The sequence below is a fragment of the Pholcus phalangioides genome, unplaced genomic scaffold (assembly GCF_987345545.1).
Source record: "Pholcus phalangioides strain wild (caught in Gottingen) unplaced genomic scaffold, Ppha-v1.0 ptg000009l_1, whole genome shotgun sequence".
In the NCBI taxonomy this organism is placed as follows: Eukaryota; Metazoa; Arthropoda; class Arachnida; order Araneae; family Pholcidae; genus Pholcus; species Pholcus phalangioides.
In genome coordinates, this window is record NW_028301602.1 from 36,936,511 (window position 1) to 36,949,726 (window position 13,216).

At 36.1% G+C, this 13,216-nt stretch overlaps 1 protein-coding gene across 4 annotated transcripts in view; it reads left to right on the top strand.

Moving 5' to 3' along the window:
• Positions 1-13,216, top strand: part of LOC149083003 (uncharacterized) — a 96,238-nt gene that overhangs the window by 31,594 nt on the left and 51,428 nt on the right. For all 4 annotated transcript variants that reach the window (XM_089236053.1, XM_089236054.1, XM_089236055.1 and 1 more), the window contains exon 2: positions 12,392-12,548. In XM_089236053.1, the coding sequence (XP_089092179.1) occupies positions 12,392-12,548 (157 nt within the window). The remainder of the gene's footprint in view (positions 1-12,391; positions 12,549-13,216) is intronic.

Sequence of the window (13,216 nt, forward strand, 5' to 3'; positions counted from 1 at the left end):
TGTGTGGCGGGGAGTCATATTCATTGATGGAAAAACTGTCGTAGCTCAATAGTGAACATTTTTCTTTTTACTGATGGGTCGAATAGAAAGGCTGGCGGGCCAAAAATCCTACCAATTAAAATGTTAAAAAAAAATTGGTACATGTGTTGTTGTTGTGAGCCTAACACGAAGTTTTTGCTTCTGTTTGACGCTTGTTATAGTGGTGCCATCTATATTTCAAACTGTGAGTGAAGTGTAAACTGTTGCTCTATTTGGCGAGAGGCCTACAGCAGTACAATATGGTCAAATACTTGTGATCCTCCAAATCTTCACTCTACGACTATATTAAATACAGAGATTCCAAATTTCATTTTCCTCTAATTTTCTCACAGTTAGGGAAGTAAAATAAAAGAATGCCTCTTACCTTTTGTATAGTTTGCATTACAACTTGCCTATGCAGCACTAAGATGGCTTCATTCCAATTATACTGGTCACATGCTGATCACTCTTAATCGAACTACTGATAAATATATAATTCATGACTACTAGCACAGAAGAAGCATTCGAGAATTCTGCGTTTTCAACCGCGTTTAAACGTTCGAGATTTGTAGCTTCAACTGTATAAAGTGATTTTTTTCCTCACTTGTACATCACGGTCTTTTTGGCATTTAAAGCCATTCAGATTGAAAGCAGATCGTGGTCAGTGGTCATCCCACTTGAAAGTAAAAAAAAAGCAACCCCCTCACCTCCGCAATCTATCTTTTATTTTAGGGTATGATTGCTTTAAAAAAAAACGGGGTCAGTTGTGAAAGCGAAATTTTCCCAGCGAAGGGATTCACGAAATTGGCAGCGTAAAGCCATAAAACTTCCTCTCTCAATCACTTGTACTTATACGAAAAGGACAAAAAACGATGTTTTTATTCTTTTTCGTAAGTTTTTAATCTATTCTTTCTTCCCCCCACCCCCAATCTCTTTCCCAAGCAATGCTATAGCTATAGAAGATTAAGTATATTTTTAACAAATATTCCCATTAATTTTTTTATATCTTTTACATTTCATTTTCAGTATTAATGTAACACAAGTGATTTCCCGGGAATTTTTCTCCGGATTTCGGGAACGGGAAATTGCAAAACATTCCCGAGAACGGGCGAGCGGGAATTCTTGCTCGAAAACCCCACACAGACGTATAGAATATTTTCTATGATGATCACGGTATAAAGTATTCCATGTTCGCTAGTCGGGGAAAAAATTTGGCGAGAGGCCTACAGCAGTACAATATGGTCAAATACTTGTGATCCTCCAAATCTTCACTCTACGACTATATTAAATACAGAGATTGTCCGAAATCCCGCTTACTACGTGTGTATGTACTGAAACTAAATTCTTAAGTTCAATTATTATGTATAGTTAGTAATATAGTCACGTCTTGGGAACTTTACCGTTTTACTGCTCATCACTAAAATAATGCTATCCTTCAAAGAATTATGGTTTGTCGACCATGGTCGATTTTTAAAGATTTTACATCGATGCGCTCGTCGATAAATCGTCCCATCCAGTAAGGGCCCAAACTTCCCAATTTTTGATAGCGAAGGGGAAATGGTTGATCGGGAGATTTATTTGCTAGTGCTTTCTAGAATTTTATATGCGTTGTTTTCCTCCAAATAAACGAATGGTGCTCCTTTACATGTCCACGCCTTCTTGATATTTGTCGGAAAATTAGAGGGATGATTACAGTTGTTGCGCCCCGTCTGATTTCATTTAAAAACAATGCTCTCGCAATTTTTGATGGTGCGGTACTCCGTAGATCTTCAATCATTCTCTTGTCTGGGCCACTGCTACAGACGCTCTGGGGGGAAAAAAGGTTGAGCGGTTTCTTTATTTTGGCTAATTCAACGTGTATATGTGCGCATTGCGGGTTCCGTTGCTGCTGTTGCGAAAACCGTGAATTAAGGTCATGAAACTTTTTTTTCCAATGTTTTTATCTGTTTAAATAGATGCTAATTCTTCCTAGTGATGCTCATTTGTTTAGGGAAATGGTGCTCCCGTCGTATGTTAATTGAAGAATAGCCAAGACTAAGCAAGCTATTAAGTTGGACTACTTTCAGAGAGTTTCAATCATGTTTGTATTGAATAGATAATTTTTTTGCTTTCTGGATTTTAGTGCACCAAAGAAGGTTGGGGAAGGGCTATAAAAAATGCGGTAATTTCAATTCTTCGAATCGATGCTGATTGCTTCATGATCCAGTTGACCTCAGATTTAACGACACCTATGTTACAACGACAAAATTTCACAGAATTCTTGGTGTCGTTATAACCGTGTTTGACTGTGGTTATAATGGGCTTTATATTCATTGATTACCAAAAACTATTATTTCGTTGAAATATGTATCATGTTTAATTTTCAGATTTCGACTTCCACTCGCAAATCTGATTTTACGTTGATTGTTCTTGACCTTTATGTGCCTATGGGCCCATTTAATCATTTTTCGTGTAAGCGGTAGATGCAAATGTTCAAATTTCTTGTCGAAATTGGCTATTTCATTGACTAACACCATTGTTATGCAGGAACTCGGTCTCCGGATTGAGGACTATTGCTGTTAATCAGAGGTTCTTAACCTATGAGTCGTAATTCAAATTTCCCGGTCCGAGGGGCTTTCGAGGCGGGTCGTACAAATCCACTCACAGCCGGGGACTCCCGAGCTATGGGTCACGACCAGTGTTCGTCAATACGCATTTATATGCGTGATACACGCATAAAAATTCATTTTCACTCCAAATTTCGTTGAAGAGTGAAAATACTCCTTTAAATTTCAGATTTTTTTTAAGAAGTTATTTCTGTTCCTCATTATTCTATTTGTACAAAGCTACCCCTTAAAATTTTGGAGGAGAGTGAAAATTTACTTTTCAAAATTATTTTCCCCGGATAACACTGGCTCTATAGCTGGTGTTGACACTGGTCACGACCGAAACTTGATTTGCAAGGGCTTCCTAGATCAGGATTTTCCAACCGGTGTTCCGTGAGAGCTTTTCTGGGGTTCCGCGGAATAAAAAGGGACAGAACCCCAAAAATCCCGGAACCCTGGTAGCTTCAAAAATTTCCTTGTTACTGTTTCATTCGAAGCAATTTTTTTTTTCTGTTGAGAACGGGTACTCTAAAATAATTCAGAGAAAATATTGATTTAATCGACCAGTAGGAGACAAACAATATTCGTCCTGGCTTCTTTCTTCCTATTCTCGCTAATAACCGAATATTGTGAAAAAATAATTCTGCCCCGGAAAATATGGTCACACTATGTGTAACTCAAGTATAGGCCTATATATATATATTTTGACACTTTTATCTACTGTAAGTGAGGATTCTTGTTTCGCAGAGCGAATGCGGACTTTTAGGACACTTTGTATGTTGAAGTATTAAAAATTTGTTAAGGGTTTCGGGGATTAGCCTCGTTACCATCAAGGGTTCCTCGTGAGCTTTCACGTTGGAAAATCCTGTCCTAGATGAGTCGTACGAATCGACTTGGTGTGTTATAAATGCACTTATTGCGTCATTGGTTTCACCAATTTCGAAAAACGAGCAGTCGTATGGGTCACAAAGTTGATCCTGCTGATTTTGGGACGCGGTTGAAAAAAGTCAAAAAGCTTTGCTGTACATGATTGTTTTATCACAACCGACCACGGCTCCCGCTCTGTAAATGGTGTTTTGTCAAATGGATTTCATTCAATGTTTGTATGTAGTATATATTTTTCAGCCATGTGTAGTCGACGCCCGATTTTACGAACTACTTCGCTGTTCCTACACAATATGAAATTTCTTTGAACATCTTCCCCACCCCCATTTACAAACTATCGATTTTACGAACTAATCGTTCGGGTCTGGGCGAGGTAGAAAAGGCCAAGATTCATTTAAAGTACCAAAGGATGTTTGGCGATGTCGCTAGTTCGATACCCGATTCCCCCTTGTCAGAAACTTTCCTGACGCAGGGGTACGACAGAAACGATATGACCATTGAAAAAGATTGCTACCGCAGGGAGTCCCCTACATGGAGTGGTTAGCGCACCAATCTTTCGGTGAACATAAAGCTGCCGTTCGGAATCGCCAATAAAGTGTAGGTCCCGCTTTAATTCGCCCTCGTGCAGAAAATGACCGTGGTACAACAAAAATGATCGATGATCAAGTCCTTACGACTTAGTAAAAACGAGCGGTGACTGATCTTCGGAGTTCAATTTTAGACTTGCATTTGTCTAGTACTTAATTACCTCATTCACAACGTTATTTCTAAAATTATACCGAAGTAGGCGGAGTGCACCTTGTGTATCACCTGATTGCGATGCATCACGCATATTTGAATTCATAAATGCCATTGATTTTTACGACACATTAATTTCTTACAATCAGCATCATTGTTTTACGCTTCAAGCATAGTTTTTATTATATACTTTTACTTTCCTGATACAACAATTTTATAGTATTTCCTAACTAGTCGTTTGTTTTGGCGCAGTTGGTTTTCGCGCCACAAAAATCAAAATCCAATCCAGTCATGCTATTAATTGCATTTATCAAGTGTGCAATTTGAAGAAATAACATTTGAAAGAATTTTTATATGGCGAATAAAGGATTGAAAAAAAAAATTAAAAGATTTTTATATTCAGTTTTCTTTGACTATTTCTTTCACTTGGATAGTTATATCCACGTTACCTTCGTATATTTTTCATTTTTTCCCCCAAGTGAAGAATCTTGGTCTTGATGCCAGTATCACAAACTACTTTCAGGAATGCTGGATGTACGCCAATGCAGGGTTTTCCTTTTTTTTATCTGTTTTTCATTTGTGTTTTGTGTTCACTAGCCTAGTTTTTCCGTCAAGGATCGCTGATGCCGGTTGCTTTCAGAAATAGAATTACAAATTAAAAATATTCACTAAGTGTGAGGGTTTCTTATTATAGTTTGAGATTTGTGTGCAGATCCGGAGTTTTTATTTCTGTATTGCTTAGTTTGACACTTATACATTTTCCTTCAAAACATTTTGGTGTGAAGGCCGTTTAACAAATCATATTTTAAAGAATCTTATCCGAAGTCAACGAAATCCTGTTATTCTCGAGCTGCGGGATCTCTTAATTCGTAGAGGGTATTCTCTAAAATAGATTAACTCTTATGTATGCGAGGGATGTACGTAGGACCTGCCGGGAAGGGGATGTTCCTAGGCATGGCCCCCCCACATCTTTGGGCCGGGCCGAAGTGAAAGATGAGATTTGTCTCAGGGTTGGAATCCTGTCAGCCCTACTCTTGTGTGGGCGCATGGTCACAGGAAATTTCTCCCATAGAAAGTTTTAGTAACTAACCTTCAAAAAACATTTTAAATTATCAGAAATCAATTGCAACAGCATATTGCATTTTTTGAATACTTCAAATTTTTCATAACTTTTTTGTTTAATTTCCGTTAATCTTTGAGGGGATTGCACTGGCTTCTATATTCCCCCCCCCCCTATGCCTTTGACGCAGGGTATACCTGATAATGATGGTAGGGAAAAGAATACGAGCCGATAAACAATTTGTTATTCACGAATGAGCTTGAACAGCATTAGAGATGAAAAGGAAGTGATCATACATTACATATCTCTTATCTGTTCAAATTCATTTCTCAGAAATCAGTTCAATCGAATTTTTCAGACAGTCCTTTGATACCCTGATGTTTACCAAAGAAACCCTGTACGTTCAATTTGAAATTCGGGAATTTGTGCGATTTGGGACACTCGTCGACCTAAAACAAAGACATTACAGTATCATACCTGCCAACTGTTACGATTTTAACGTATTTAGTACGATTTTAGCAAGTTAATACGATTATATACGTATTTGCTTCTAAAAATACGATTTTTTACCCAATCACTAATATGGATTTTTTCCTGCCTATGTTGCAAACTGGTCAACGTAGAAATCATCGATGGTCCGTTGGTCGACATGATAGCTGAAAATTCCCGCGGTGAGAAAGAGTGTACCACCGCTGGGAGTTATCGCGGCAGATTTACTGGTGCGGCTTATGCACCGAAACGATGTCTCAAGCCCCTTCTGCATTAGACAGTATACTGAGTGATGCACGAATTTTTTAGCATCCATTTGATAGATCAATATTTTCCCGAAATTTGCGTGCCATCCTAACCAGATTTATGGTCTCATGAATTATATGGCGTTTTTTTTTAATTCAAGCCGAATTTTATATATGAACTTGTGTCAAAAATTCAGTTCATAATTCCTGCCTTTTTGGTAGATTTACAATAATAAACCAGTATTTTCTCTATTTCAGTATCGTCGAAATTTCAGAATGTCTGAAATATAAAATTACTTTTTTTATTGTTTAGTTATTCAGGTTCGAGAGTTTTCAGGATTTTTGGCAATTTACGACAAAAAATAATGAGATTCCAGTGCGATATTATTCTATTATATAAAGTTCTTATTAAGAAAAGTTCTTATTATTCTCAAGTGGCTAGGATGATCAATTTTGAGTTAATGAATATCTGATAATTTTCAACACTTTATTATCCATCTAATGAATTTTTATTTTATTTTTTGATGTTATCATGTGATCAGGGGACTGTATGAGTGAAATCATATTTCATTTTAGGTAAAACAGTAGCGCAAAAATGTCAAAGGATAGACAAGACAGCGAATTTTTACTGATCTTCCTGATAATGTGTGATTTTTTTTAAAGTAAATTATTATATATTTTCTCATGCAGAAATTACTTTTTCTGATTATAATTATGATTTCCTCCTAATAAATTTTAGTATGGGTTACCGGGTTACCCCCCTTCCCCCCGTAAATTGGAAAACGGGCCGTGTTACAATTTTTTTAGGTATATAGTACGATTTTTAAAAGTTGAAAAAATTAAAATTTTAAATATATTTTTTAATAATTTTGAAAAGTTAAAAAGAAAAAAAAAATAATTGAATTTAAAAGTTATTAAAGTATTTAGTCAATATATAAATATTGTAATTAATTACAGAGCGGCTTATAATTTTACGTGTTACGTAGATCGCAAATTTTAGTGGTTTTTTTTTTCTTTCAGAAATAAAATTTCATTCCCAATAACGGCTACATTTTCATGGTCCCGTCAGTGGCCGTTGTTGGCAGGTTTTATTGTATAAAATTGTAAAGTATTGGCAAAAGGCAGTTAAGGGTTCTCGCTACTCTTTCGACTTGAAAATGTCGAATTTTCAAAAATGACTTCAAAAAATATTTCATTCAATTGCAAATAAAATACTAAAAATTTCGTGCCAACCGGTTAATTTGTTCTTTCGTAATTAAAGAAAGAAATAATGAATTACAGTGTAACCGTATGTAAGAAAAAACACTTTGAACGCGATTTTCTCAGATTGAAGTTTTGGAGCTCATCCGTAAGATTTAAAGAAAACTACTGCCCCAAAAATTCTGAATTTTTGCAGAAAAGTTTAGTATGTTTTGTGTTAGTAGAATAGACCTCGGGTTTAGCAATCGACTGATGGGAAGCATTTTTTAAAAAATGTTGAATTTAGATTTTTGAAATTTATATATTTTTTTCAAACTTTGAAAATTCATAAAATTCTAACGAATGGTCAGATATCAAAGTCCGAGGTGTATTCTACTAACACATGTTGACTAAACTTTCCTGCAAAAATTCAGAATTTTTCGGGCAGTAGTTTTCTTTAAATCGTACGGATGAGCTCAAACTGCGATCTGAGAAAATCGCGTTCAAAGTGTTTTTTCTAGTATACGTTTACACTATAATCCAGTATTTCTTTAATTATGAAAGAACAAACTAACCAATTGACAAGAAATTTTTAGTATTTTATTTGCAATCAAATGAAACATTCTTTGAAGTCATTTTTGAAAATTCGACTTTTTCAAGTCGAAAGAGTAGTGAGACCCCTTGAAGTTGCTACATCTATCTCCTTTATCTCAGAAGGAAATGGAGGGATAGACGTATGTGGGTACATCCTATTGATGAACAGGGGACCTTCATATGGTGTTTTTAAGAGTATTTATGGCAAATAATTAAAAAAATTCCATGCAAAATCATGTTTAAAAAGTAGCCAAAGATTCAGGCGAATTCTACCCGGACCCGCGTCATGTGAATAGCTCCATATAACCTAATGTACAAAACCTGTATATGCGGATGCCGCACTTAGATTTTGACACATGCGGGCGCATTCCGCATCGTCTGAAAGGCTCCAATAGTTGAAACTTCTTCCGGACCCGCATCCGCTCTGTGCGAAAGGGCCCTAAAAATTTTTGAGAGGGATGAAGTTATTCTTAAAAATTATTTTTCCGAATACACTACCTCTAATTACTATAAAACTAAACGTTTCTGAGTAGGTTAAATAGCCGAATTTTAGGCCAGGGAAAAAAATATTTTCATGCTCTTAAAGGAAATTTTAATTGTTTTAGGGTATATTGGGGCTACTGATTTCAAAACTGGTGTTGGTTTTGCCGAATCGGCTCTAGTTTTGAGATAATGAATGTATAATATCAATATTTCAATATAGTTTGCAGCCACTGATTTTTGCGTGGAAATTTTCATTTCAACTTTTTACTTTCCTATTTTACTCAACATTACCAGACATCAGTGATCTTAATGTATTGGTATTAAGATTATGATTTACATTTCGCACAGTTTCAATGATTTGTATGCTGCTTGTGGCATGAGCGGATCTAGAGCTCGTTGTTGGGAGGGGTTTTTTCAAAATAATAAATAAAATGAGATACACTGTGACCATAAATCTTTCATATTGTCCCGTATTTTCCAATGGAGAGTGTGATAACGCCAATCATGAAGGCAGAACTTGGTTTCTGATGGGATTGAATATCTCGGTTAATTTTCAAGAAGTGACAACCCACTGCTTTTGGAGAAATGTACTCTTTCCTTCGGAGTTAAGCCCAAAACTGACCGTTAGAAAAATGTCACCTTAGAACTCATTTAATATTCGTCCGATCCAAAAACGGAAAACTTATATTTCTATATTAGTTTCTCACAAGGAATCACGCGTGTAAAAAAAAATTATTGGGCGGTCTCTCTCTCTCTCTCTCTCGCTCGCGCGCGATAGTTACTACCCTGTATAATTGAGTCTATGTTCGTGAGTTTTCGGTCTTAAGAATTTAAATTATTGGGAACGTTGACCACAACCGATCTTTTATTCGTGTAGTCAGTCAATTTGATTCATTGACTGACTACATTAATTTGATGATAACAGCGGATCGCCTGATCGCATATATGCTGGCTGTACGCAGCGCACGTGTATGTTACACAAACTTACTTTCAAATTCTTTTCAAGGCTTTTCAAATTCCAGACATTTTGAAGCCATCGGGAATGGAAAATCGCATTTCCCGAAATCACTTATTTACTGTTAAACCCTGTTTATACGCCGCCTTCCATTTATACGTCGGTCTCGATTACTCTTTATAGTTTTTAAAGTTAAAATTTTTCATTTATGTGCCACACAACTATTGCTGATTAAATTAAATTCACATCTCGGGAAATTTCATTTTCCTCTAATTTTCTCACAGTTAGGGAAGTAAAATAAAAGAATGCCTCGTACCTTTTGTATAGTTTGCATTACAACTTGCCTATGAAGCACTAAGATGGCTTCATTCCAATTATACTGGTCACATGCTGATCACTCTTAATCGAACTACTGATAAATATATAATTCATGACTACTAACACAGAAGAAGCATTCGAGAATTCTGCGTTTTAAACCGCGTTTAAACGTTCGGGATTTGTAGCTTCAACTGTATAAAGTGATTTTTTTTCCTCACTTGTACATCACGGTCTTTTTGGCATTTAAAGCCATTCAGATTGAAAGCAGATCGTGGTCAGTGGTCATCCCACTTGAAAGTAAGAACCCCCCCCACCTCCGCAATCTTTTATTTTAGGGTATGATTGCTTTAAAAAAAAAACTGGGTCAGTTGTGAAAGCGAAATTTTCCCAGCGAAGGGATTCCCGAAATTGGCAGCGTAAAGCCATAAAACTTCCTCTCTCAATCACTTGTACTTATACGAAAAGGACAAAAAACGATGTTTTTATTCTTTCCCCCCCCCCCCCCCAATCTCTTTCCCAAGCAATGCTATAGCTATAGAAGATTAAGTATATTTTTAACAAATATTCCCATTAATTTTTTTATATCTTTTACATTTCATTTTCAGTATTAATGTAACACAAGTGATTTCCCGGGAATTTTTCTCCGGATTTCGGGAACGGGAAATTGCAAAACATTCCCGAGAACGGGCGAGCGGGAATTCTTGCTCGAAAACCCCACACAGACGTACAGAATATTTTCTATGATGATCACGGTATAGAAAGTATTCCATGTTCGCTAGTCGGGGAAAAAATTTTCAAACGGTGAGTTTTAAGTTCTTACTACTACTCTTACACAGCTTTCCACTATCATATTGTGTGTTGCTTTGATTTTACTACATATGGTAGATCGCCAGGCTAATGAATTTTCCGTTCCTTCTTTACCATGCTGCACATTCTGCAGCTATTAAGCCTGTGGACTTGTGAAGAGAGCATACTTTGGGCGGGGGGGGGGGGGGAACAGGTTTCAGCATTTAAGATTTTAAGCATCACCTCTAACTGAAAATTTCTTTTCTGCCTTTCCGATAGCTCAATTACCTTTTCTTTCCCCCTACTCAATTCTGATGTCTGATCGAACGCTCTTCATCTATTTTATTTGTTTAATCCAGTGTTTCTCAAAGTGGGCAATATCGCCCCCTGGTGGGCGATGGAATGGTCCGGGAGGGGGGGAATCGAAGCTACTGGTTTAATATAGGATCCTTTGGGTTCGTTTGAGTAGGGGGCCGCTAAGAGGAAAAAAAATTCTAAAGAAAGGGGCGACGGAACAAAAAAAAGTTTGGAAATCTATAGTTTAATTTCTTGAAAAAAAATTGTTTTTCCCAACTCGTGCTTTTTCATTAAAATGCTGAGTTTTCTGAGGGTTACTTTTCCTTTAAGTATGTAATTTTAAAAATGTCCCGAAAGCAGAGTGACATTTGTCTATTTCTTTTGACGAAGTTAATCATCTACTTGAAATTATTCATCATTCCTTAAATTCTCAAATTGTGGAGTTAAAATAGAAGTAATGAGCGGTAGAACTATGTATATTTCCTTCACTTTCGGCATTTGTAGCGATTTTTTTCATTTTCAAAACAATTTCGGGGTATTATTATAATCTCAGAAAATCAACCAGTAAGGCGTAAATACACGTAAATTAAGTTTATTTACTCTAAAAAATTTTGAAATTATTCAAATGGTAGAGTTTAGTATCTTAGAATTTTGTTTTTCTGTGTTTTTAAATGTAAGCAATGTATTCGAATATTTTAAGAATTGCTTTTTATATTCTAATACAGGTGTTGGGGCGTACCACGACCTCCTATATAACCTAAATTATCTATGTGGTCGTGGGCGTACGCAGGATTGATCTTTGGAGGGATCTCACAGGGTGTGAGCGGGGAAGGGGGGGGGGGATTCGCAACTAATTTCTTCCAGGGAATTAGTAATACCAAGTTACTAACCGTGAAAAGCCTTATTAAATTAACGAATTAATTGAACTAGCATACAAAGTATTTTTTACATGTATTTTTTTTCAATATTTTAATAATTCATATATTATAGAAGAGTAGATCAACTTTGCCCAAAAATATTAAGAACTCGCCAACAAATAAAGCAAATACACGAAAAATACAAAAACTCCTAATGCAGGTGACTTCTTAATATTTATATATTATGAGATATTTTAAAGTAATTTTAATTTTCATCTTGGGAGAGACACGGTAGTCTGTACCCCCCTCCATGCGTACCAGGGCCGATCTTACTAGAAATGGGTTCTGGTGCGAAAATGAACGTAGGGCCCTTAACAGATTTTTCTTTAATTCATTATACAATGGAACTTAATGACAGTCAGACACTACCTCTCGCTAACGGGAATTTTTCATAGTCCCATGGATTAGCGAATTTTACTATACAATATTTCACTCCGCATTGGCTAAAAATTTCCGGAAAATGTTTTAATTTTAGGGGGATGTATGTTACGGCATTGTTACATGGGTCTTGACTTTACTTGGGTAATCAGTGCTATAGATGAACAGTAGACACTTTTTTTTTAATCATTGATTTCTATTCATCGATTTTTTTTAATAATTGAAAAAAGTTTGTTTTAATTATTATTCCATGAACTTGAATGAAAAACATCGGTTCATCTTCATCTCAGTGCTTTTGATATCGTAAATTGTCTTTTTAATTTGGCTATAATTATAATTAATTGAATTGTGAATGAATTTTTGTGATTAAATTATTGGATTTAATAAAGATTTAAGCAAGGTATGAATTCAACTAACTTTATATGCACCATAGTTTTTCTTCAGAAAAATACTTCTCTTTGCAGACATACTCTGGCTTATTCTGCGTTGTCGTCAATCCTTACAAACGCCTCCCTATATATACAGAAAAAGTTATTGAGCTGTACAAGGGCAAAAAAAGGCACGAAGTACCACCTCATATTTTTGCTGTAACAGATGGAGCTTATCGCAGTATGCTACAAGGTAATTTTTTTTATATCTTTGTTTTAGGCAATCATCCAACACGTTCTACTCCAAGAAAGTCTTTCTGATCAACTTGTCATTATTTTAAGTCGGAAATGCCCAGATTTCTGTATTCGATTTTCCTTTCATCCTTTTTTACTCCCCACTACTTCCAGTTTATTTGGCTATGGTCTATATCAGGGGTGGCCAACTTCTTTCTGATCGCGGGCCAACATAATGGTTAGCTATAGCGTCGCGGGCCGCATCAGTGGTACAACTTCGGTTTGTAAGTCGCTCCATTATTAATTGAGTGAATTAGTTATTAAATTAATTTCGTCACTAGAAATAAGTTTGTAAGCAGTTTGTTAATCAAGAAATTTGCTGTTGGAACCGATCCTTCAAATAATGACATCAAATTTAATTTTTTCACGACACTTTTACCTAGTCGCGGGCCGCACAAAATCACTTCACAGGCCGCATGCGGGCACCCCTGGTCTATATTATCACTGTGGTCTTCGTCCATCACTGAGCCTGTAATTGCTGCAGTAGGCTCTACTATTATATTACGATTACTTGGGTAACCAGTAGATTTAATTTTCTAAAATTGCTCAATTTTCGGTATAGAACCGTCAGCGCATTTTTTGCTTATCATTATGCTCACACTCTTAGGCCGGTATTACACTATAAAA